At 45.6% G+C, this 27,045-nt stretch overlaps 1 protein-coding gene across 1 annotated transcript; it reads right to left on the bottom strand.

Moving 5' to 3' along the window:
* LOC135898559 (chromatin assembly factor 1 subunit A-A-like) lies at positions 1–27,045 on the bottom strand. Its single transcript, XM_065427576.1, has 7 exons — positions 26,691–27,045; positions 25,174–25,283; positions 16,727–16,840; positions 14,926–15,108; positions 12,969–13,326; positions 11,147–11,360; positions 1–830 (listed from the first exon to the last, which is right to left on the bottom strand). Exons 1-7 carry the CDS (start codon positions 26,722–26,724, stop codon positions 755–757), a joined length of 1,089 nt encoding a protein of 362 aa, XP_065283648.1. The 5' UTR covers positions 26,725–27,045; the 3' UTR covers positions 1–754.

Raw genomic sequence — 27,045 nt, 5'->3', positions numbered from 1 at the left:
TGCAGCAAGAAAAATCTGTTTATTTAAGACGCAAGAATTCTACAGCAATACTTTGAAAAGTACAAAGGAACTGTGCCATGGTGAAAACAAGCCTGTAACAATCTATGCTGTGCTACATCATTCACCAGATGGCCCACCAGAAATTGGGGAAGTAAGATAAAGAGATATCTTGAGTGTCTTGTGCGTTCTAGGTCAAATTGAAGTACAAGTCAGCAGATCATTGTCTGTACTGCAACGGACCAACCAGCACCAACTACTGCAGTTAAAGCACAGATAAAAAGACAGTAGTGACACAAGCACTCGGTAGAACTACTGTTTGGTTTAGTGAAAGGAGTGCTTACCTGGTTGCGCAATTTTACCTGCAGAGCTGAACATACACTGAGAAGCCATCTCTGTGGCTACTAGACCCGTTCTAATGGGAGGTTTGTGCGTCAATTGCTAAAAGAGCAATGAACAAATTTTGGAATATGAGGATGGCAAGAACTAGCATACTTGACACAGTTTCCTGCTAAGTGGTGTATTTTTCTGCAAAGAGTAGACGGTGCCACAATAGCTGGTTTGCTGGCTGCCAAGGGCACAAATTTTCCCTCCTGCAGCAAAAAAGTGTGCACCGTACAACTGCAGACCTGCTTTGAAGTCCGCTGCATTGTAGTCTAGGGAAAGCCTATGGGCCTGTCTTGCACGCAGTTCACAAATCTGCAAGCACTAGTGCAAAAATCACACTTTCCGGTTGTGCAGCAACTGAGCCACATCTTCACTGCTGTGACTCAACCGGGGTGGCGTGACTTCCAGTCTCTCGGCTCCAAAGACGGTCCAGGGGACCCGCGGGCCTGCAGGGTTGACCATCACTAAGATGTATACTTGCATCACATCAGTGGACCGCATGCAATGTGCACAAAAGCCTAATTTACTTATTTGTTTGAACTAGGGGCATGCAAATATTCGAACATGTCAAATAATATAGAATATTATATTTTTAATATTCGTATTCGATTAAAATCTAGGTATGCGAAAATTTTGGATATTTGGTTGGCTACGTATATTGCTGGCTGTATGGAAGCAAACACAGTTCTTAGCATTTTCTTCTATCTAATCAAACAATATGTGTTTGATTTTGTGCTGAATTTTGTGATAATGTCATGGCGCTGGGCGAAATTTCACCTGCAAAATGCGCTCAGCTAAGAACGGCTAAGGTTTGCGTGAAAGCCGGCTTCTCAGTAGCAAGGGGCATGGATTTGCTGTAGAGGTGTGTGAATAGCGATTTTTGAGACCGCATTGAATACTTTTCAAATAGCTATCGAATAATGAACAGCCGTTATCACAACTAATATAAAACGATGTTCACATCCCAGTATTCTTAAAATTAGCAAGTTTCTGTCATTACATAGTACACTAGGGAGAGTTTAATAAAAGCAAAAATGAAACTTAGGAGCAAACAACTAGTAGTTTTTTTGCATGCACAAGGCTCTTCAGAGAGTGCGAATGATCGCTGCACAACCTCTACAGTATGGCTACCTAAGAGACGTAGCCTGCTCCACTACGCAAATTCTGTAGTTTTATGTCTATACTATGCCCATGGGTGTGGAAATTTACTGCACTTTTGCTCCAATTTTACGTTCATTTGGGTACAGTTGATGTTGTGAAATATTTGAAAAGTTGGATCCTATGCACTGTGGGAATTGATGTAAGTGAAGCTTTCTGTGCTCTCTGCACTGATTGACGATAATTCACGGTGATGTTGATGTTAAATGTTACCTTGCGTGTACCACTGCTCTTTGTCCGCGTATTACACAAAACATAAAGCGAGAAGTGTTTGCTTGAGGTATGTTGTGCACCACATTAACCTCTGAGAGGGCTGAGCATTGTCATTGCCTCACATGGAACATAGCACCTTGGCAGAAGCATTAAACTTGAATTGGATTATGGGGATGTACGTGCCAAAACCACAATTGGATTATGAGGCAGGGTGTAGTGGCACACTCCGGATTAATTTTGGCACCGTGGTGTTCTTTAATGTGTCTCTAAATCAAAGTGCGTGAACATTTTTTGTTTCGCCCCGATTGAATTATGGCTGTCTCGGTCAAATCCGCAACCTCGAGCAATGCCATAGCTGCAAAGCTAGTGCGGCAGGCATAGAAGTGTTGTTCTCACGTGCGACTGCTATCGTGTCGCCTAGACCCTGCGGTGCACTTTAATGAATGCGACTCTGCTTTTGCATGCCCTGCGTAAGTTGCCCGCTAGACATATTTGCATGGTTTTATTTTTCAGAAATAGCAGAAACGTACCGTACCTTGAACTTAAGTTTATCCAGCATTTCCTTGCCTTCTTACGTCACATTTTCCCTATAGACCCTCCTTGTATTTGTATGGGAACTCCGAGCATAGAGTGGCAAGGCTGTTATTCACGCGTTTCACGACTGCATCGGTTCTACCTATTCTCGCCCTCCTCTCTTCCATTCTATCTAGCTTCCCTCTGGACTTGCATGTTGCTAGAAAGGTAAGCGCTTGCAGAGGGTCACAGATAATTACAGCCTTCAAGACACTAATGTGGCGACGAGCCAGGAGCTCCAGAGAGCATTGCGCACATTCGATGCGGTGCAGTCCAAACGAGTTCCTCGCGCCTATTTTCTTCTCTGCCACACTCCTTCCATGTATATACACGCTCTGAACCACCCCCCGACGCAGTTTGCCGTATGGCGGCGGTGGCGGCAGCAGCAGCAGCAGCAATGGGAAAATCGAAGGAAAAGGCAAACAAAGCATCGCTTTAACATAATCGCATTTACAAATAGTGACTATTCGATTCGTTATTCGAAAGTTTAGAATATTTGCGCACCCTTCGTTTGCTGACAGCGAGGGTGCATGCCACCCCCAATCCTGAGCTTATTGCTTCATAGCAAATGCGATGAGTGGCAGCTGGCACAGAGGCGCATGCCTCTGAGTTTAAGGGTGTTTGACATTGTATAATAAGGCACACGTTGGCAAGAACAAACAGCTAGAGGGAATTACTTAATTGTCAATGTTAACATTAGCCTTATACACAATATTTTAAATAACGGCTTACTTGCCTAATTTTTTGCTATTGACAATGTAAGTGCGATGTTTCAACATGTTAAACTAACCAAACATGCTAATAAATGCATCATTATCATTCTTCAATATTAGAAGCTAGGTATTCATATTTAATTCATATTCAAAAATTTTGTAGAACACCCGTAGTTTAACATATTGCAGCTGTACAAGCTTATTGTAAGTGTGAGGTGTACAAGGTACAGTGCAAAATCAGTGGGTCACAACACATGAAAGCCCACCATGGTGGTCCGTGGTGGTCCAGTGGATTGTGCTGCTAAGCGCAAGGTTGCAGATTTGATCCCAGTTGCAGCGGCCACATTAAGATGGGAGCAGAATGCAACAATGCTCATGTACCACGTATTGGGTACATGTTTAAGAACCCCAGGGGGTCAAAATTAATCTGGAACATTCCACTATGGCATCCCTCATGATCTGCTGTGCAGTTTCGGGATGTTAAACCCCACAATATTTAACAATATATATGAAAGAAATTCAACAGGCAGTAAATATTTTACATGACTGAATAAAACATTTCAGCATTCTATAGTGTGGACAAATTAACTGTACTTGAACATCTCAGTGCATTGATAAAAAATGGCTGTGGCTTAGGTAAGGTTAAGCCCAGGATGCGAAGCATACTAGCCTTTATTTTAGTTGTTGAACCACTGTTTAGCCTGGTGAACTGCTGTTGCTTGGCTATATTTGGTTCGGCTAGACGAAGAAACAACTCATGCATTACTTCTTCGCCTTCAAGAGTGGAACGCGACAGCGTTCCCGTCGACCCGCCAAGGGGTGTAAGACAATGGGCTACAGGGCAGCGACTACGCGCCCCGCATTGGACGCGGTGAGCGTCGAGCAAAGCAGCGTTCGGCGCGGCAACGAAATGTGCGCCTGAGCAAGAGACGCACGCCTTAGAAACAGCGCGTTTCTAAGGCAACACCGCATTCACTAGAGGCGCTTTTGTACCGCTTTGAAGCGTTGTACTCGTGGCTCAGTGGTAGCGTCTCCGTCCCACACTCCGGAGACCCTGGTTCGATTCCCACCCAGCCCGTCTTGCAAGAGTTGAGCCAAAGCCACTTCTCCTCTGTCGTGACGTCACGGTGTCACGTGATTTCATGGTCACCGCCGCGCCTGAGGAGCTGGGTTGAGCCCTCGTAATATGCTTCGCATAAAAGGATATACAATGGAACCTAGTTGATATGGTTATGTACAATTTCTCGACGCCAATGTTCAACATCGAGAACACAAGAAATGATCCAATACAGTAACGCTCATATGTTACCGGTTCATATTGACACGTGTACTTGTTTGTCTTTATTGGGCGACACGTTTCACCGCCTAACAAATGTTATTGCACGGCGCAGGACGCACCTGCATGTATCGGAAGTTTCTGGAATGTTATCGATGCTTCCATCCGCTGTCTGTGACCGAACCTTGTGTAATCTGATTGCATGTGTGCGCGACGCAAATAATGTAGAACTTTGTGGAAGGCACGCAGGTCCAAGCGATTACTCTGGAACATTCGACGACTGATGTATAAAAGCCGACGTGCTTGACCCGCTGATCAGATTTTCGCCGATCGCCGACTGTGTCCACCGCTGTCGCTGTTCTTTGAGTGTAGCCTGTTTTTGAGGGTGACAAGTTTGCCCAATAAAACCCTAGTTTTGTCTTTCCCAGTTTGGCTGCTTTCTTCACTATCACTACCATGTGACATCTGGTGGAGGTGCTTGTGCGTTCATGCACCGAACGCCCCCGCAAAGCTGCGATCCAAGCCTGAAGCCCGAAGACAAAACCAACATCGCCCAAGACCAGCGTGCTAGCCGCACGGTGGTCGTGTCTTCTACCTGAGACAACAAAGAAGATTGTTGCCAAGACAGCCGCAATGGCTGCCCCAGCGTCCCCTGTTAGTCTGCGACAACCTCAGGACCCACCGACCTTCCATGGAGCAGCGACTGAAGACCCGGAATCCTGGCTGGAGACCTACGAACGAATCGCAACTTTCAACAACTGGGACTCCGACGACAAGCTGCGACATGTATACTTCGCCTTAGAAGACGCCGCCAGAATTTGGTTTGAGAACTGAGAGTTGACCATGACAACATGGGACCTGTTCTGTAGCGGCTTCCTGCGCACCTTTACGAGTGTCGTGTGCAAGGAAAGGGCCTAAGCTATGCTGAACGCCTGAGTGCAGCTACCTAACGAGAACATTGCCATCTTTACGGAAGAACTTAGATATCTGTCCCGCCACGCCGACCCAGATATGCCCGAGGAGAAGAAGGTCCGCCTACTCATGCATGGTGTGAAGGAAGAACTTTTCGGTGCAATGATACGAAACCCACCAAAGACCGTAGAAGAGTTCCTTCGCGAGGCCACCAGCATCGAGAAGACACTCGAAATGCGGAACCAGCAATTCAACCGCCGCACGAACTCTACCAACTATGCAGGAATTCAATCACTGGCCCCCGACGATCTGCGCGAGACCATCAGGGCCATTGTGCACGAAGGTCTTGCCTTCGTCGCAGCCTTAAGTGGCCTCGATCGCCAACATCGTGAAATAAGAGGTGCAGCGATTGCTTGGAGTTCCTGAGGTGCAACCACAATTACCGCAGCCCCAGCCAGAGGCAATGACATACGCCGCAGTCGTATGCCATCAAGGTCCCCCTCTGCGACCGTGCCAGGGCCCTGTTGTGCCGCAATTCTGTCGTCCGCAGCCACTGCCGCCAGCATGCCCACCCGTCGCCCAACGCACCTACGCGAGGAAGACGGACATTTGGCGAGCCCCCGACCACCGCCTGCTCTGCTATCAGTGCGGATAAGCTGGCCATGTGTACCGCCGATGCCCATACCGGGAGATGGGACTGCGAGGTTCCGCCGTTAACGCACTGCGACCACAGCTTGGCAAACAACCTCGCGATATCACCGACTACCTCGCCACCCCTCAGTGGAGCCTTTGACGACTGTCCCATTCACTGTCACTAAGCCACTACCTGTCGCCGCAGCGCCGACCATACACTGGCCCAGCCTGGGGCCGGTCTGCGAGCCCATATCCGGAAAACTAATGTTGAATTCCAATGGCAGAATGGGAGCGTGAGCTGTATGTTCCAATGGCAGATTGGGACCAGCCGCTGATCCCGGATTGCTCCGTGGAGCAAAAATATTTGCTGCCTTTTTCACTCCTTTTGGATGGCGGTAGTTATCGGCATTTCCTGGGATGTGATGGCCAGTTTTCTTATCAATTCGGTGCCCGCGCGATTAACTCGCGATGCATTCAGTTGCTACCGTCTATTCAACGGTCACGCCCATCGTTGTTGCTACATAAGTGCAACCTTCTTCGTTTAGACTGATCCAGGGACCAGGAAAGGGATTCAGTTTGTGGTCAACTGGTCTGTATGCACGTGGAATTAGTTGGGGCCAGAGATAATGCCAATTGCATTTAACTTTTCTTTTTGTTTCATTATTTCCTCGAGTGACGGCTTGCCGCGACGCTGACAGATCCTCAGAACCATACACCCGTGATATGGGTTAGATAAGGCGGAAAATAAAATAATGCGAGATAGCAACCATCATCAATCCCTGCAATAACCTTGAAACTCATAGGAAATATGACTGTCACCTCTTAACTCGTCTGGTTTGTCTCTAATTGTACAGCTCTTAAATTTTCGTGCAAGATTGCCAACTGGGAACAAGAGTCGCAAGAATTTGAGAAATTTAGCGAATTATTAAGGGAGAGAGCCAAGGCAACAGCCAAACAGGATGCAAAAGCGAAAATTAACAAATGTAACCGTTGTTTATTAAAATATTCATCGATGAACATCTTTTTATTTAAAAAGGAAGTTGAGAAAACAACACTGCATGAAGTGGAGGACAATTCCGTGCGTTCTGAATGACGCTTCTACAGTTATCGTTCGAGCCGCTTAATGTTGCCACTTCTCTGCTGTGTTTATGTAAATGTTTTTATAACCTTCCGCGGTGGGCGCAGTACGTGTAGAGTCGGAGCTTCCTGCGCCACACGCAGTTGTACGCGACTGGCAGCCACGCATCGCTACGTAACTTCCCAAATAACAATACGAGTCGGTTGTGGCATTTAATTCGTTACAGCATTAAATGAGGGATCCAAAAGAACTGTGATTCTTCTGCAAATATACATTTTTGCATATTTCTTCCAGAGATAATTAAAAAAACGCTTCTATAGCCAGATACAATTTAAAAGGAAGCTTTAGCTCGGGCCCAACTCTGAGGCGGCCTATTCAAATACACGTAAAACGCAAAAACGTTTTCTGAGCTAACCCCTGGACCGATTTTAATGAAATTTGTTGTACTTGAGAGAGACAGTTAAATTCTAGTGACTGTCTGAAGCGGAATTTCGATTTAGTGCCTGAATTTTGTTTAAATTATTTTCAAATATTCGACAGTTTGAAAAAAATATAAGCACGACGTTTACAAATCCATAGCTCTGCATCAAGAACAGATGTCGCGGTTCTGTAAACGGCATTCATTAGACCATTCAAAGCGGACAAATTCGATATATCATTTTACATCTTATGTGAATTTGTTACGTTATTTACAAGGGTTCTGCAAAAGGTGTATTTCCATATTACTAAATTTTTTGAGATTCATGTGTAACATATACATTTTGTCCGCTTTACATGTACTATTATATGCAATTCACAGAATTGTGATATCATTTTTCGTTGCTGAAAGACGGAGTTGTAAACTTGATAGTCTCGTTTTCTGAAAATGTTAGATTTTTGATAATTTTTAACAAAAAATTGACGATATAAAGCAAAAATTCAACACCAACAGTCACTAGAGTTTGTTTTTCTTTTAAATGCAACAAACCTCATCAAATTTGGTGCAGGTATCAAGTACGACGCCATTTTGAAAAGGTCGCATGACGACAACTTTGTTTCCTTCTGTCATTGGCTGGCGGAGTAACACAACTCCGTGCGGTCCGTGTGCCTTTGTTGCTAACTACTGTTTTTAAAGTTCCATTCCACTACAGTAACCGTTATTTTACACTTTCGCTTCTTTACTTGTTCTTGGCAGTGTTCTTCCTGCGCGAGCCCATTTGGCGTGGTTCTTTGTTTGCCAAGTAAAGGAGAGGTGTATCGCACAGGCGTGCCTGTAAAATACACCTTATTTAATTTCTCTTTTGTGGGTTTACGCGTTTTTATAGCGAATGGTGGGCGTTATTCACATTTCTACTAGTAAAGGTACCCCCCCTCATTTGCATAGAAAGGTTACCTTGGGTTACGCAAGCACCGAAAAGCCAGATCAGCGTGTGCCAGACAGAATGCCCATAGCTTTTTCTTGTGTGTGGTGAATGTTCCATGGGTGGCGTGCGTGACGTGCGGCTTTGTCGTGTAGTGCAAGCTATGGCGGCTGCGAACGTTAAGAAGCGGAAAAATTTGGACCTTGCAACCAAGTTGGCGATCATAAAGAGTGTCGAAAAGGGGGAGAAGAAGACCTTTGTGGCTGATGCATTTGGCGTTCCACGAAGCACTTTAAGTACCCTGCTCAAAACCAAGGAAGATATCAAGCTCAAAGCAGATGAGCAAAGTCGCTCTGAAGCGTGTCGTGCGCGCCCTGCAGCTTTTGAGAAAGTTGAGAAAGCATTGTATGTGTGGTTTCTGGAGGTCTGAGCTAAAAACATTCCCGTGGATTGCCCCAGGTTGATGGAAAAGGCGAAATGGTTCACAGCTGCTCTCAGCAAGGAAAACTTTTGTGGTGGTACTGGGTGGCTGCAGAGGTTTAAAAGCCACCACAGCATTGTAGGAAAAGCTATTTTAGGTGAAAGTGAAGCTGTCAGCAGCCAGGAAATACAACAGTGGCTTTCTGAGATGTGGTCGAAGATCACCACGGAGTTTTCTTCCACAGAAATCTTCAATGCAGATAAGACTGAACTTTTCTGGCAAATGCTGCCATGCAAGACGCTCGACCTCCGAGGGGGCACGTCACGATGGGAAGATGAGCAAAGTGCGGGTTACGGTTTTGCTTGCAGCAAATATGGATGGATCTTGCAAGCTGAGGCCATCTGTGACTAGAAGCAGTACGTCACCTCGGTGCTTCAAGAACTGCAAGCAGCTTCCAGTACGCTACGGCTTTAACAGGAAAGCCTGGATGACGCGGCAAATTTTTTCTGAATGGTTTCAGGCATGGGGCACTGAATTGGAAAAGTCAGGCCACCGAGTTTGCCTTCTTGTTGACAATTGCTTGGCCTATCACACCACTTGTGAGTTGCAGCATATAGAATTGAAATTTATCCTGCCTAACACAACAATGAGGTTGCAGCCACTGTACCAGGGCATCATAAAGGCAATGAAGGTCGGCTACAGGAGGAGACTTGTTCAGTGGCTCCTAATTAACCTCCGCATGGGAGTCGATGTGAAGGTTGACCTGTTGAGGGCCATTCAGATGATCACTGGTGCCTGGAATGACATGAAGCAGGACACAGTGGCCAACTGTTTCTGCAAGGCAGGTCTTGCAGCGGCCGTAGACAAATGTCTGGAAGCCTCAGACGAATATGGATATTTGCACGAGGCATTTTGCATGTTCCGTTTTCCGGGTGCCGTCTCGCCCGAAGTGACTGTTGACGATTTTGTCGATGCTGACAGCGACGTTCAAGCTGTAGTCGCTCTAGCTGACAAGGACATTGTGGCAGGAATAGCTGGCACCCACGAGGAAATGCGCCCGTGCACAACCACTGAGCTGGCGTCAGCGTTCAGCCTGATTCGGTGTTGTTGCTGTGAAATGGAGGGCGCCAGACTGTCGCACCTGGAAAGACTTGAGAAGATGGAAAGCCGCGTTTTCAACTTTATTTCCCAGAGCAAGAAGCAGTCAAAGATTAGAAAGTGCGCCTTCACGTTGCATGCGTGGACTTCGCAGTTGTTGAATGCTCCGATAAGCCACTAGTTGTCGCGACTGCGAGGGGCGTCTCAAGCTGATTTCTATACATAGAATTATCGATACATCAAACTATTTTGCTGTCCGCTTCGAGTTCGATATATCCAGGTTCGACTGTAGCAACAGATATCAACTGAGTGTTTGCGGTCATTTTGCTTGCAAGGTGTGCAAGGGCTGATGGTATCTTCTCTAGCAAGCCAGCAATAGATTACAGAAAGCTTCTCACTCGCTTTGCTTTCATGATGGGTGTGCACCACCAAGTTTGCTGGTGGATGCTTACACGCCATGCCTCCTTTTCCCTATGGCCATGTGCCCCTGAGGCTGGATTCCCTAACAATCCACTTCATTTTTCATTCTTCTGGCTCTCTGCCATTAGTTCAGGCGCAGCTCGGAGGTCACTGCACTGACACCTTTGCTGGGATCATACCCTCGGTGAGACACATGATAAGAACGAAAAATATAAATGGAATGTGACACAATACAGGGCCTTGTTGTGCCAAACCTATTTAAAACATAAAAATAGGTTGCTTGAATTTTACTACATTTGTAAAAAAGTAATTCGGCCAGTTTACCATTTATTAAACCCTGCATAACACAGCACACACGAGGCATTTTTGTCGCCGTGTCACCCAAAAGATTCCTTGCTTGTGTTTCCTTAAAGTAAGCCAATCTGAAGAATTTAAATTTGCTATAAAAATGTGACCCTGGGGACATGCATTTCTAGAAAAGATTTCACCCTTAAAGAGTTAAACAAGATTGTGCAAAGAAAGTGGAAGGCTTGGCATATCATGTGGACACATAATTGTAGAATAAGAATGCCAACTAGCAATGTGAACATTTGGGATTGGTTCTGACCTTCCAGCAGGTACTTTAAATGGAAAGATCTAAGAGTATTACGAAGATGCACAACTCTCAATCAGATGAGGGAACTAAAATGTCAGGTAAAAAAATATAAGGCTATTGACTAAAATATGAGTTGGAACACAGTGCCAGTCCAGCCTTCGTTGTCTTCCTGTGTTCTCCAGTCTGTTTATGCTGCTAGCTGCCATTCGTGTTGAAACAATTTGCCAAACGAAAAGTATTGTTGTAGAGCAAGTTGACAACAAGTGAGGCATGCGCCATACTTTTTGTAACCCACAGTGCTCCTGCTGCCCATATTGTTGGGCGTTACTGACCGTGAAAGCGGCATGCCAAGCCGCTGCAAGGATGGGGCAGGCAGGCGCCAGCAGTTTCCTCCCCGAGGGCGCTCAGGCCCTAGAGCTTGCAGGGCGTCCAGCAGTTGCCTACGTGCCACAGGGACACCCTCCCACTTGGATTGGAACTGACGCACTAGCTCCCCCTGGCTGCAGCAGGCACGTCCATGCACCAGTCGACCCAGCAGCTGCAGGGCTACATGCAGAGAGATGTTTTCAGGGACAGTCCTAAAGAACATAGGGTTTACTACAGAACTTATTAGAGGGCACTCTAGCAATAGTGTTTATGGGAGCAGCAAGTATACTAGTTCATTTTGTCAAAACTTTCTCCTGGCTTCAAATGGCTTGTTTACTTCATAAATTGACAATTTTTAAACAGAATATTACTTTATAAATGCAACTACTTTCAATGTTTATGCATGCGTGCAGAAGCTTATTGCCTTCATGCATTTAGAAAAATAAGACTCCTTGGAAATTTAAAAAGATCATCATTTTTTATGTCCAGTGCAGGATGAAGGCCTCACCTAGTGATCTCCAATAAACCCTGTCTTGCACCAGTTGACCACACCTTACGCCTACAAACTTCTTAATTTCATCACACCACCTATTTCTCTGCCCTTCTCAGCTACGCTGCCCTTCTCTTGGCACCCATACCTTAACTTTAATAGACCACCAGTTATTTGCCCTGCACATTACGTGGCCCTGTGCAGCTACATTTTCCCCTCTTAATGTCAACTAGAATATAGACTACTGTTTGCTCTCTGATCCACATTGCTGTATTTCTGTTTTCAAAGGTTACGTCTAACATTTTTCGTTCCATCACTCATTCCATGGTCCTTCACTGCTCCTCAGGCAAGCAGGGATGGAGGTGTGCACTGGCGTATATGTGCGGGCGTTCACCTGTCCTGTCGTCCCTACGCCTCTCCCTTTTTCCATTCGCAAAGGTTGTAGGAGGTGGCCTTTACCAAGGACCAGTTTGCCCCAACGTTTGCACTTCTTTTTGTGGCCTGAGCATGTGCGCAATGGCATGCTAGACTATGCAAGGTGGTGGTTGATGCGGCCTGGCGGCTCCCTAAGCCTGAAACCATGGTGGCCGGTACTCCTGTCAGATGCAAGACCTCTGCAAGCTTCTTTGTTAACCTCCAAGTTTCTGCCCCATATGTTGGTACTGGTAGGATGCCATGATTATACATTTTTCTTTCCAATGCTGGTAATAAATAATGTCACAAGACTATGCACTGTTGTCTTGTTGTCCATCTTTGTGGATACCTGCATCCTTTACTTGCATAAACACAAACATCTGGCAAATTTTGTACTACGGAGGTTCAGGACAAAGGGACAACCATTGTTCTCACTTGAAAAACAGACTAGCCTCACATGAAGTAGCAGTAGCACCATACTTAAATGCGAGTCACTGGACAGGAAGTCAACAACATGCTGCCATGTCTATTCATCACTTAAAAAAGCTCCATCTTTCTTTCTTTTTTTTTTTCTGCCTACCATAAGCACAGCATGCAATGTGTACTTGCAACTCGTGATGCTGTATGACAATCACTAGTTGTCTAATGTGGGCATTTATCTGGTGTTCTATAGAGCAAGCTTATTTTTATTTTAGTTTGGTGCACTTGGCCATGGGTGCAGAAGCAGTTTTGTCATAACACAGATACACGCCTGCTTTCGCTTTCTGGCCTCACTTCAAGATAACTCATGCTCACGATAAACATATGTTGTTCCTTATGAATTCTAAAATTTAGCCTGTCCAAATTTCATGCAAAACGTCATAAGTGTTGCCAGTGACACTTACCATCATCGGGCAGACTTTCCTCTAGCCAGCTGGGACGCAACGGTCCTGGCTTCAACCGCACGGCCGCAAAGCGTGCCAGCAGTCCAATGTCCGGCCCACTGACCACCAGAGGCTGCAGCCTTGGACCTTTAGCACCATTCTCACGCAGCTCATCCTGGAGTTCCAGCTGCCGCACCTGAAGTGCAGCAGCTGAAGGGCCACCGCCTTCTTCTTCATCTTCAGACAGGTACCCGTGAGGCACAAAGACTTCATTGTCAACTTCATAATCATCAGGCTCGCTCTCTGGCTCGCTGCCTGACAAGCTCTCGCCGGGCTCCTCGTCCCACTCAGCTTCACTGTCCACCTCGTAGTCCAGTGTCTGTTTCAAATTGTACAGATTTTACAAATGAGAAAAGGTGTCTTTCGTAAAGTGCCCGAAGTGCAATACTGCCCGAAGTGCAATACTGTGGCGGCAAAAGGCACATAAGCAGGACTCACGATTTGTAAAATTTATGTGCTGTGAGCAGCTGGAAATCAAGTGATGAAAGCTACATGTGTGGCCTAAGATGCAATTGTTTTACTATTTACGTAGACAAGGTGATGTGACTACAATATTGGGGGCAAGGCATATTTATGACGACCTTGCAACAGCAGGTTCACAGATTAAGAGGTTTTTCTATGTCTCTAGGTGTTCAACATATTCTACCAACAATCGCCTAATACAGAAACACCTACAGAATACAGAAATACAGAAATACCTCAGTGTTCTACCTTTCACTACAGGAAAGCTTTAGTTTTTTTCTGCAATACACCTTTGCTTTTTTTAAAATATTAAGTGAACAGCAATAATAGTTGCCAAGACTCTATGTGGAAAGTTATTAGTGGTATGCTGTGACATGGCACTTTCCTTCTTGAAATATTTTTGTTCTTATCACTGTGTGAGAAGAGTAGTCATTGCCAAATGGGGACAAACCCTCGTACATATTGATTAAAAAGGAAGGTGTACAACAGAACCACGAATATCTGTTGGACATTCTTTAGGGGGCCACTATTTTCTAGGTCACAGAGACGAGTCCACAACCTTACATCACCTCTACCAGTTGCATCTATGGGCTTCATTATGAAAGTGTACATACAATATAAAAGTACACAAGGCAATGTGAAACTAAAGGAAGAAAAAGACAACACAACAAACAAATGCTAATGTAATGAGCAATCAGCAACAAGTGCGTTTATTGTGCTGCACATTTATGCTTGCATACAGCAAGCAAAATGCGTAGTGCCTCTCCACAGCTTGGTGGAACCAATGTGGTTCAGGCCTTAGAAACATTTGATGCTGTTGTTCGCCTGCATTTATAAATTTATGATGTCTGTTTCCTTACATCGACACTAGAATCACTTGGAGGACACAGAAAAAAAGAAAGCATAAAATTAACAAACAAATGCATTTGCTGCAAGAGAATCGTCAGTGTGCTGGTGGACATGGTAACAAGTGCTCCACGTGACATTTCAGGCAATGCATCCATTTATGTACACCTGATGAAGATGCAAGTTCTAAAGTCAGTATACATGCAGGGCATGATGTGCAAGGCACATGTGAAATTGACTTTATCTATCCTGGTAACCTGTATCGAAGGTACAGGATAACGGTGCCTGAAGGCGCCTCGCATCGTGGGCTGTTATGCTGCTACATAAGGCTGGGCAACAAGTACAGTAGCAGCACAGCAGACTGAGTGAGCAGTAGCGAGAGCCAAAATGTGACGTTCTGCTCCCACCTTCTGCATAACCATACGGAAGCTTGTTCATAGAAAAGCTCATATAGTAAATTATTTAGGGCACTTTGAGGCTTGCCAGTATACTTTTCTTGGGGTTTGAGGTCCAGGACCTTCATCTAATGCAAAAGTGAAAAGTAGAGAATATCACGACAGTAATCCCTTAAGCCTGATTAGGCTGCCTGGGGAAATGTGCCAACACTCACCTGGTCCTTTGCCCAGGGATTGCGCCCCGACACTGTGTGACTTCGTCGGCGCCAGGTTCCCCAGTATGCAGGCCGCACATTTTCGCAAAACTGGAGCAACTTGGCTCGAGGTGCTGATCGAGGTTCACGAACATGCCGATGCCACTGTTCTCTTCGAGGGTTGAACTGGATTTCTGCAGCACACTGGAAACACACCATGCCACAGCCTAATGATCCCATCTGACAAACTTTCATTCAACACTTTTAATAATAATATTTGGGGTTTTACGTGCCAAAACCACTTTCTGATTATGAGGCACGCCGTAGTGGAGGACTCCGGAAATTTTGACCACCTGGGGTTCTTTAACGTGCACCTAAATCTAAGCACACGGGTGTTTTCGCATTTCGCCCCCATCGAAATGCGGCCGCCGTGGCCGGGATTCGATCCCGCGACCTCGTGCTCAGCAGCCTAACACCATAGCCACTGAGCAACCACGGCGGGTCATTCAACACTTTTGTTCCTGCTGCAGGCCTGCTGATTTTTGGTGGTTCTGGATTTTAATTTTTATTTGATATGTTACTTGCAATGTACATACTGTGACATAACAGATAGAGATGGCTCCTACAATAAAATCAATGTTGAATTAGCCAGCTGAGTTTTTTTCAGTTATTTGCATGGAATCATTGGTGATACTATGTTACTGCACTGGCCAAGAACCTAAAAGGCAAATTTGTAGCACTTAAAGGGGCCCTGAACCATTCTTCGGGCTTGGTGATATAACATAGTCCGTGGATAGCATACGCTGCTGTGAACATCTCAGCCAAGTTTCGCTGTTGTACACGGTGCTTGGAGCTCACAAGTAGATCGCGATGTCACCTTTCTTTCAAAAACTCTCTTTTCAACAGAAGCCTGCCTCCTTATTTTCTTAAGGAGGCAGGCTTTACGCCTTATTTCGTAATAAAGTGGATTCCTACACATGACTGCTATTGGTAGCTGCAGTCAGCTACAGAGTGTAGATATAGCGGCCATTGTGGGTTACTGCCACAAGTCCATTGGCTAATTGCACTGTAGCTCTGTGGCATTTGGCTTATGTTAACATTCAGAATGAAATCTGAACTGGGTGCCAAGGCGACAATTAGAAAGCGGGGTTTTGTGGGCATGCCCCACTGCGCCGTAGCCTTCACAGTGCAAGGCATTGAAAAAGGAGTGGGAGCACAGCAGAGGCCGTGTTTGATTTCCAATAACTCCGCTTCTGCTGAATGCATTGAAGTACTTTGTGCAGCAAAGTATTTCTGACATAGCCTAGTTTCACTTCAAATGTCTTTCTCCACTTTGATAAAAAGTGGTTCAAGGCCCCTTTAAATGTCCCTACCAGTGCATACCATTTAGAGCCAATGTTGTACTGTGGAAACACTAGAGCACCCTGAACTTTAACTGCTATAACTGAACATATTTAGCACTACTGCCTTAGATACTTGTGGCTAATCTGCAAACAGAACAATATTTGTATGGACATGTTCAGCATGTCAATAGCTAAACTTTGGTGTTTAAACACCCCGAAACTGCATAGAGGGTTCTGAAGTATACCATATGTGATGGAGGGCTCCGGATTATTTTGAACTCCTTTAGCTTGCACATTCTTTAACATTAACCCAGATGATGGCAAGCAGTGCGCATTTCAACTAGGGACTTCAGTAATTCCAGCACATACAACGGTGGGTGAATATCCACATTAATAGCTTCTATGATTTCCAATACAGCTGTGCTGATCAATGAAAACTGATGAGGTCTATTCAGGCCTTAGTGGCTGTTGTGGCTGACCTCTGACTGCAGGAAGCGGTCCATGAGCAGGTGGTCGAAGCGTTCTCTAACGCCGGCAGGTACAGCTGGTGCCAGAGTCATGCCTGCTTTCAACTCGAATGGTCTAAATGTCCCCTGCACAAAACCACAAACACTATTCACTCTCTCGTAAGAAAGCTGCAGTGCCCCGCCATGTCATTTTTTTCTCTTTTAAAATAAGTGGCATGGCAAGCGACGCTACACACAAGTATATTTACAGATCTATATGCTGCACTTGGCCAAAAGGCAACAGCCCGTGCTAGCTGCAAATCGCCGTCGTCTTCACACCACTGGCCTCTTTGTCCTTGGACATCGGGAATACTGGTCCACAGCACTACCCCGGGTGGCAAAAGCGCCGTCCTGGAGCATCTAAGGGCCAGGCTCAGAAGCAGTGCCTGGAGCTTACTGACGAGCACAACATCACTGGATGCTAGAGTAGAGGGTGAGGTAGAACTAACCGGAGCAATTTCGTAGGTCACTGGCATCACCTGCGCAGCACCCAATAGGGGCCCGAGTACTGGGAAAGGAGCTTTTCTGAAAGTGCCACATGATGAGAGGGTGACCACGAGCACGAGGCAAGAACTGTATGTCACGGTGGCGGGCATTGTACAGATGCTGCTGAGTAGTTTGAGGCCGTCAGTCGAGTACGTGCAAGCTGGTGTGCATGGTCGGCCAATGAGTTGGCGTTGCACACATACTTGCTTATTGGGGTAGCAGCAGGAGAAAGTGAAGTATCAAGGGCAAGGTCGGTTCGCGGCAATACAATAGATAAAATGGCGAAAATGCCACGGTGCCATGGCGAGAAGAGTTGGAGGCAAATGTGATGTAAAGAAGGACAATGTCTCATTCATTATGGTCCTTTGAAACATACACGGACAGCATGTCTGAAAGGGTACATTTGAACCGCTCCATCAATCCATTGGTTTGAGGATGGCATGACGTGGTCAGCTTGTGTTGAGTGTAGCAGGAACATACAATGTCTGAGATAACTTTCAATAAAAAGTTACAACCATGGTCAGTAAGCAGCTGTCGCGGGGTGCCATGAAGCAAGATGATGTCATGCAAGAGAAAGTCAGCGACGTAAGTGGCGCAATTGGTTGGGAGAGCTCATGTGATGGCTTACGGGTGGCGTAATCAGTTACAATGACTACCCATTTGTTGCAAGAGGATGACGTGGGAAAGGAGTCGAGGAGATTTAATCTGACACGGAAGATCAGTTCCACAGGGACGGTGATCGGCTGGAGATGACTGCCCGGCAACACCTGAAGCATTGTCCGATGCTGGCAGGAATCACAGGCAGTAACATAGCGGTGGACAGAGCAAGCGATACCAGGCCAATAAATGTGGCGGCAAACGCAGTCGTACGTGCAAGATACTCCAAGGTGTCCTGCCGTGGGTGCATCATGGAGCTCAAAGACCACAGTAAGTCATAGATCTTTGGGCATGACAAGAAGGCCAGATCCATCAGGGAGGAAGTTCCTTCAGTACAGAATGCCGTCCTGGAGGACGTATCGGTTAAAAGAGGCGTTGGTAGGGTGAAGAGTGCAGACACTTGAGTGCTCGTAGCGATGGGTCCCGGTATTGCTCATCGGCGATGTTAGTGTAGGCAGACACACAGAAAATGCCGTTGGCAGTGCTACGATCGGCATTGTCAGGCTGGCCAGCCAGGTATTGGGACAGGCAGTCAGCGTCCTCGTGGAGATAACCAGATTTGTATATGACAGAATATGAACATTCTTGTAGGCCTAGTGACCAAGTCGTCCTGTAGGATATTTCAGCGAGCACAACCAGCAAAGCGCGTGATGGTCTGTGACGACCGAAATGAGTCGGGCAGAACTTCGCAACCGCCTACACTAGGGCCAGACACTCACCCTCAGTGGTGGAATAGTTGTACTCAGAGGTTGAGAGGAGCCTGCAGGCATAAGAAATAACACGGTCCTTGCCGCACTGAGGTTGTGCTAGTACTGCGCCGATTCTGTGGCTACTGCCATCCGTACGGACTTTGGTGGGGAGGGGCAGAAGGATCAAAATGAGTCGAAAGGGGTGTGGTGAGAAAGTTGATTAGATGCAAGAATGCAGAAGCCTCGTCATCACCCCACTTGAAAAGGTACCTTTCTTCAAAATGTCAGTAAGAGGTTGTGTGATGGATGGTTGGTTGGACAAACTTTATTGTGGTCCTTAAGGGCATGCATTAGCATGCAGCGGGCCACTGCCACGTCGGGACAGAGAGGCTGAGCCTCTCTGCCATGTCCTTACCAACTAGCTCAGCTTTCTGTCGTTCTACCATGTCGTAGGCCTGTTGGAAAGCCAGCTGCAAAATTTTTCATGAAGCAGCGAAAGTACGAGCAGAGGCTGATAAAGCTGCGGACATCCTTGACACACTTGGGATCAGGAAAGTGCTTAAGAGCACGGATTTAGCCCGGGTCCTGTTGCAGTCCGTTTGCATCAACGAGCTGTCCAAGCATGGTAATCTGGCGATGGCCAAAGTGGCACTTTGGCATTTAGCTGCAGACCGGCTCAACAAGAACGTCCAAGACTGATGAGAGGCGCTCGAGGTGTGTGACGAATGTGGGGGAGAATATTATAACATCGTCTAAGTAGCACAGGTATGTGGACCGTTTGAAACTGTGAAGAAGGAAGTCTATCATGCGCTCAAATGTGGCTGGGGTGTTACATACACCGAAGGCATCACTTTGAATTGATAAAGACCGTCTGGTGTTACAAAAGCGTTTTTTTTTTTGCGGTCCAGATTGTCCAGGGCAATCTGCCAGTAGCCGGAGCAAAGGTCAATAGAAGAGAAATAGCGAGCACTGTCGTGGCAATCAAGGACATCATCGATGCGAGGTAGGGGATACACGTCCCTTTCTGCAACTCTGTTAAAGTGCCGATAATCCATGCAAAAACACATGAGCCATCATTCTTTTTCACCAGGACAACAGGTGACATCCAAGGACTACACGAAGGTTCAATATTTCTCGGCAAGCATTTTGCAAACTTTGTTGATAACTTGACGCTCAGCCGGCAATACTCGGTACGGGCGGCGATGAATAGGAGGGGCATTGCCGGTGTTTATGCGAAGTTTAGCAGCTGTTGTTTGAGCCATAAGACGATCATTAAAGTAAAACATATCGTGGCACAAAAACAGAACGTCGTAGAGCTTATCAGCATGCTTGGACAGCAAATCAGGTGCAATCATTCTCTGTAAGTTCATTCTCTGCAAGCGACAGTGTCGGCATTGGGGTGAAGGTGACCGTGAATAGGAGTGCTCCTATGCAGGAGGTCCAGTGACGGCATTGTTGGATCGTGTGGCATAGGGACAAGAAAAGCCACTTAGTTGAGAGGAGCCAGCATAGGTGCTCTGGGCTGAGGAACTCCAGCAACTCCAGCAACTGTGACAGTGGTGAGAAATGTGCCCGGTTCAATGGCAATGAAGACAAATGGGCTTGTCGTCAGCTGTGCACCAAACCAAGATGGGTTGCAAAAAGGCGGGACATGGTGGAATCGAAGAATCCAGGCGGGCGTCAGGGTGATGGGCAGAACACACATAGTGAAGGCCCATGTTGGCGAACTCTTGATGTTCGACTGCCTGAATCAGGGAAACCATGACTGCAGGTGTGTTGAGAGAGCTGGATTCGAAGGCAGTCGGAGAGGCGACCTCAATCTCTCGTCGGACGATTCGAGTAACATCGCCAGTGTTGTTGGAACGGGGAGCGTCGGCACAGGAAGACGTCACCACGGAGTTTAGTAGGCGGGCAAACTGCTGGTCGATAAATCACCTTTTGTGAGTCAGGCTCAGCGGTGCTCTGGAATAGGGGCGCCGACCACTCAAGATGACGGAGACTTCAGTAAAACATGAAGACCTCTGTTAACCGCTGAAAGCTGTAAATAGAGCAATAAAGTTTTTCCTTCCTTTCCTTCAAGATGGCAGCACTCTTTGCGTCATCGGCAATCCCTTTCAGAATGTGGGAAAACTTGTCTGGCTCAGTCATGTGTGCGTCACCTTTGCAGCACAGAGCCAAGACATGTTGAATATACATGACGTAGGGCTCTGTTGAGATCTGCATGTGGGTGGATAACGCCTTCTTCACAGCAAGTTGGTGGCCATACGGATTGCCGAACAAGTCACGCAGCTTTTGTTTAAGCGTATCCCAAATTTGTTAGCTTGTCTTCATGCGTCCTAAATCATACTCGAGGTGACTCACCAAGGTAAAATACTACGTTGGCGAGCATGATAGTAGGGTCCCACCTGTTATTGGTGCTGGCACTTTCATACAGGCTGATCCAGTCCTCGACACCTTCCCCATCTTTTCCTGAGAATATGCCAGGACCACCGGGAGGGGAGTGTGTGATGAAGGTCGTTGGAGTGACAGCACGTGTCAGAGCCAGTTGAGTCGAACTGCCGTCCCCAGGAGCCATGATGGAAGGCTCGACGTACCATCCATTACAAAGCTCCATGACGAGGTACAGGGAACATCCACCTCCGTCAAATATGTTACATGGTAAGATGCAGACGCGACACTATATACAAGTATATTTATAGATCGATACGCTGCACTTGGCCAAAAGGCAACAGCCTGGACTAGCCGCAAATTGTCGTCGTCTTCACATCACTGGCCTCTTCGTCCTTGGACATGAGGAATACTGGTCCATAGCAACACTACGTGACTAAATGTATTGCTTACAATGAAGTGAGAACTGCTAAGAACTATGCAGGTAGGACTACAATTCTTGAAGATAATGACAGGCAGCAGCTTTTAAGAAAGGTGGAAGGATGTAAGGGAAGCGAGAATATTAAATCTAAGCAGGAAAAAGAATGAGCGCATGGTATTGCAGAGCAAAAATGTCTAATAAAAAACACTAATGCTGATTATAACTGGAACACTGGCAAGAAGTAATAGCTTAACTTCAGTTGCTTGAATACACTTTTCGTTCGATTTCCACTACAGCACCTCAAAAGCTACAGTAGCTGAAAAGTTACAACGGATGCAGCAAATGGCTATACATGTGGTATTTGTAACCACACCAGTCCATATGTTGTAACACTGCTAATCCATGGCAAATAGATACTTGCTTTTGTGGTGCATCAAGTAAGTAATATCTATGTCAAGAGATCATTTTGTTCACTTCAAGCTGGCTTGCAATGAGAATTTGGCAGCTGGTTAGTCAATGGGACCCTGAAATGATCTTGTCGTTTTTGTAAACATGCTTTGGGTCAATAAGGTAAGTTCTTGTGATCCTCAAGGGGCAAATTTACATGCTTTGAATAAACCACTTAATTTATTATCAGGTTTTAAACATTTGCGTCGCTATAGGATGGAGCGGCGCTGCCCTCTGTGTTTTCAGCTGCATCTACCTATTCTACATAAGATAAGTTAGTGATGTCAATTAGGCGAGCATTCTCATTGGCTTTCCATGTGACATCATCAGGAATACCTAAGCATATTCCACTGAGCTTATACTTAATAGTACATGTACATATAGAACCACAGATGTAATAAATGTCAAAATTTATTCAAGCCAACAGTGCCCTTCATACTGAGACTGCAGATCATCTGCTACAGCTTTTTTCTGAACACATGCATCTGCATGTGTGTGTGAGGGAAGGAGCAGAATAAAACGTTTCTCCTAAAAATCTGGGTTGTGTGGAAGCTTTACGAGGCTGCACAAAGGAAGGCGAGGGATGATAAAGATTGCAACATTGACACTAGTTCAGTGGCAACTGCAACCACATGGACGGTTATCTCGTACCAACATAGGTGCAGCAAGAATCATGACTAGTACCAGGACTGTACTTTACTCATTTCGCACTGCAGGTGTATGCAAGGAACAAGCTGCAGTAATTGCACCCTTTTGAAACTGTGAGCACTGCATGTAAATTTAATTTCAAAGCAAAACACAATCGGTTCAAGTCAACCAGAAGTCGACAATACCCACTGTGTATCACTATGCTTTAGGGGCACATCGCTGAGGCAAAGTGCAAGTGTCATGAACCAATGGCTCACCAGAACTTTGACATTACAAGTTGCATGCTGACTCCCTCTAGTTTCCCTGAACAGGTCGCCACTTTGTTTTGTCATTTGCTGTCTTTCTCCACATGGAATAAACGAGAAAAGAAGGGGAACCGAGGTGCTTGATTTTGTTAATCATGACCACATAAAGCCAACAGACAATAAAGCCAAAGAAAGCACCGGGGAAATTAAGTCAGTTGAAATTGTAATGTATAAATTAATGAAAAAAAGGGAAATGAAAGTAGACAAAAAATTAACTTGTCACCGGTGGGAGCTGAATACACAACCTTTGCATTATGCAAGCGTTGCACTACCAATTGTCCTACGGTGACAGCTATCAATTCATCCACTAAGTTGGGTATTTATGTTTACTAGATCTAGCCCTAGGAGTGTTAGCCGCCGTAACTCAGAACCATGGTGGGAGGATGTGGAACATCCTTTTTAGCCCAATGGCGTCACGTAACATGTGATTTTAGGAGAAAAGGCACATGGCTAAGAAACCCTCGCTTGCTACCTAATGACATCAAGGCTATCAGATTCGAGACCCTTGCAATGAATAAACCAGAGAAGGTTGTGGTTGCGGAGTTTGTGGGTTCGGCTCCCACCGCCGACAAGTTACCTTATCGTCCACTTTCAATCCCCCTCATTACTTTCTACATTCCAATTTCAACTACGTAATTTCCCCGCACTTTCATTGGCTTCATTGTCTTTTGGCTTTATGTGGTCATAATCCACATGGAATAGTTACACATGAAACTCCTGTGCATTGCGACAATCCTCCCTTTATTGAGTACATCAACCGGTCTTTCTCCAGTGAATCGGTGGCATTCTGCTTGATGTGTTTGTTACTACTGCCTTTAATTCTCTTGCTCTCCATGAAGGAGGTAAAGCAGTGCTGTTCTCCTCACCCACTAATCTTTGTTTTCCTTTAATTTGTCAAGCCTCCTTGGTTGGAACAAATATTAATGAAAACAATTATTAGGATCAATATCTGTTTGTTTTTTTGTTGTTGGTGGTGGTGGTGTGTTGGGCTAGGCAGTGTGGTTTAATTTCGAGCGATGAAGTAGTGCCAGTGAGTGTGCCTATGTTCTGCTTGAAAACCAACTGCAACGAAATTCCACTTTGGCTAAATTTGTTATAAACAAGTAGCATATACCACTCAACCAATCTTGGCAAAGCTACAGACCTGGTAATCGTATAGCTTTTTTTTTTTAACAGTGCTTAAACAGCACCTAACAAGACGATACATGCGCTGGGTACTCAGGCTGGTTCTATCAGAGCCTGCAATAGTCCGAGTGTCTCACATTAAGAATGGGCTCATCATGGCACCCTGTGGTGGCCAGAGTACCTATGGGATGCAGCAGCATGGCCTCTGAGACTGCAAAGGTCATGGCAAGGAATTTTGCATTATGTCACACGTCACTTCCAGTGTGTGGCAATGGCAGTGTTTTCGTCATTTTCAGTATCCAAAATGGCAATTTTTGCAAGCTTTTCATGACACTCCCACTTATATTTCGAACGCCAAATTTTGCAGAGGGGTTTCTTTATAGCTATATTATTTTAAGCTAGGCTTTTTACGTGGTCCAAGATTTCCTTGCAGTTGCCATGGCCTTTATTAAAACATTAAATCACAATCTGAAACCTGTACATATAGTATCGACTTATAGGTATCAAAAAAGCACATAGCCCTTTTAATGCAACAGTGCATGATGTTCATTCGCTTCTTTGATTTTCTTAAAGTTCTTATATTTGATCTACCACACTCTTGGGCCAATGAGCAAGTGGCCATTCATTGCCAATCCTCCAGAATGTGTATGTCGCCAGACACAAGGGCTACAGAATGCTTAAATATACTAAGATATGTGTAGTGCTTCTCTGTGCACACAAGTCTTATCACCATTCTTTCCTAGATAACCATCATGACACCTTGGTCTGCATAATTGCTTGTTAACATCTCACGCTACATTTGCTTAATTTTGGCATAACCTGTGAATGGTATAAGAATAAACATTGCATCAGATTAATGGTATGACCAATGCAGCACAGCACCATAACACTTCTTTGGTGAAGTACAACAAATCAGTCCTTATGCCATCGCTGTCATACCACTATCATTGTTGCTTTGCTTATGCCATCACGCACACAATTACTTGTCTTACACAAACATGTTCTTCCATCTGGTATTACTTTGCAGAACCCAGAACAAAACTGTACAGCTAACTGAATGGCTGCAAAATTCCTACAAAATTACCTGCAAAATTCTTCACATACATTGATTCCCACAATGCGTGGGATTTGCACAATTTTTATTCATTGTGAGAGATAAAAACAGAAAGCTGTGTTCACATGCTTCAAAGCAACAGTAAGCACTTTTTATCCGAAAGAGTGCAAGTCCCAAGTTTCCTCAGGTGCAAGCCTCACCTGTCCAGGGCTTGGCTGGTCAGGACGTGGCTGCTTGCATACAGGTTCTTGTTCTGCAGCTGCCTTACGCTTCTGGGCACTCCCCGCAAGTGCTTGGAACGGAAGCCGTGCTGCACAGTACAAAATGCTTGGTGATATAATGAAGAAGAGCCACTAGCGTAGGTTGGCATACTCATGAACACATGGACCCAAAGTTGCTCCACATCTGCTCCATGCTCATTTCACAGGCAGGCATGAAATAGAGCATTCCTGAGTGACGAAGGGTGTGAGTGGACATGAGAATGAACGGGAGTGAGGGCTGGTGAGTTTGAGTGGACATGAATATGAACATGAGTGACAGTCAGACAGTGAGAGTAGAATGAATGAATGAATTCTGGGGTATTATGCATCAAAAGCCCAATTTGATTATGAGGCACACAGTATTGGGGGACTCAGGATTAATTTCGACCACCTGGGGGTCTTTAATGTGGCCCCAATGCAGGGAACTTGGGCATTTTTGCATTTCGGCTTCATCGAGATGCGGCTGCCATGGCTGGGGTTCAATCCTGTGACATTGTGCTTAGTGGTGCAACTCCATAGCCACTAAGCCATCATGGCAGGTGAGTGTGAGTGGGTAACTGTGAATGGAAGTGACTATATATGCATGTGAATGTTGGTGAGCATGAGTGGCCATGAAAAAGAACGAGAGCGAATGCCAATAAGTGTGAGTGAGTACACAGCCTGCAAAAATATTTGCGCATATGCATTCATTCTGCAGGCCACTAGTAATATCAGGCGTGCGAAACCTCCCTTTTGATAAAACGACTGCATGTTGATGTGTGCTACATTTTGGGGTAAAGCTATTAAAATATAAGTACAGTGTTTGGGATTCACCTAAGTATACCTTTTTATGATCGAGTTATGATGGCTTGCAAAGACATGTAGAGGGGCTGAGAGGAGCTTTTACTTTCATGCAAATGATATTTTAAACACGGATCCGACTCGGGACACAACTATCTTGTAGACAGCATTTGAATGAAATAGCATATAGTGCTGTCCGTCCCATAAGCTGACACTTATGGGACGGACGTTTACATGACCAGAGCCGTGATCAGCTGAGCAAACACTGATCAAGCATTTGCTACGTTACTCCGTGTCAGGTGCAGCAATAGTCTTTGAAAAAGCTAGGAATACCTGAATGGTGCTTATTTAATCTTGGTCATTCTGGGACATGCATACTGTTGTTACATTTATTTACGTTTAAGAGAGCAGCTGTGCTTCGTACATGTATAGTACGTTTGGACATAACGGCGCATGAACTGCTAACCCATTTTGCAACAATTTTTATCATGAATGTTGATTTATGGCAATTTGTCCAACACCTTCGTAGCTAACCCCTTACAGCATACGTTGCGATGGAGATGGCACAGCTGACGGTATCACGCAAAACACATCAGTGGACGACATACGTTCACAGTAGTAATAGCTACTCAAAATTTTTTGACGTCAATGGAACCGTCATGAAGCTGAAAACTTACACTGCTTCATTTTCTTGGAAGGAGTGCAAGGCATCGCGTCAGAGACAGGCTCGGCCTCACCAATGAACACTGCACCAACGGTGAGCTACGCAGCACAACACTAAAGCACGGCAATCTACGTTGACACACACATTCCTGAAGTTTGGCAGCGCTCTTGCGCACACATCAGGAGAACGAACGAGAGAGAATTTTGAGTTGTAGTGACCCTAATAGGAACTTTTCAAGATTTTAACATCGCAAACTTTCTTGCAAGACAGAGCCCACACGCGCTCAGCCCCGTGGAAACTCCATTTGGCGGGAAAAAGCAATGCGCTGCTGTGTAAACGATGATTGGCCGAAACAACTATCGCACGTA

This window comes from Dermacentor albipictus, chromosome 2 (genome assembly GCF_038994185.2).
Source record: "Dermacentor albipictus isolate Rhodes 1998 colony chromosome 2, USDA_Dalb.pri_finalv2, whole genome shotgun sequence".
NCBI lineage: Eukaryota > Metazoa > Arthropoda > Arachnida > Ixodida > Ixodidae > Dermacentor > Dermacentor albipictus.
The sequence above is the reverse complement of the archived record's forward strand: the minus strand, read 5'-3'. Positions and strand labels throughout refer to the sequence as shown.

Coding starts and splice junctions, on each gene's coding strand:
- LOC135898559 (XM_065427576.1), bottom strand. CDS start 26,724: ATGCCTTGCACTCCTTCCAAGAAAATGAAGCAGT. Junction 16,841..25,173: donor ACCAGCCAAGCCCTGGACAG/GTGAGGCTTGCA, acceptor GGTTTTGTGCAG/GGGACATTTAGACCATTCGA. Junction 11,361..12,968: donor GGAAAGTCTGCCCGATGATG/GTAAGTGTCACT, acceptor CTCTGCATGTAG/CCCTGCAGCTGCTGGGTCGA.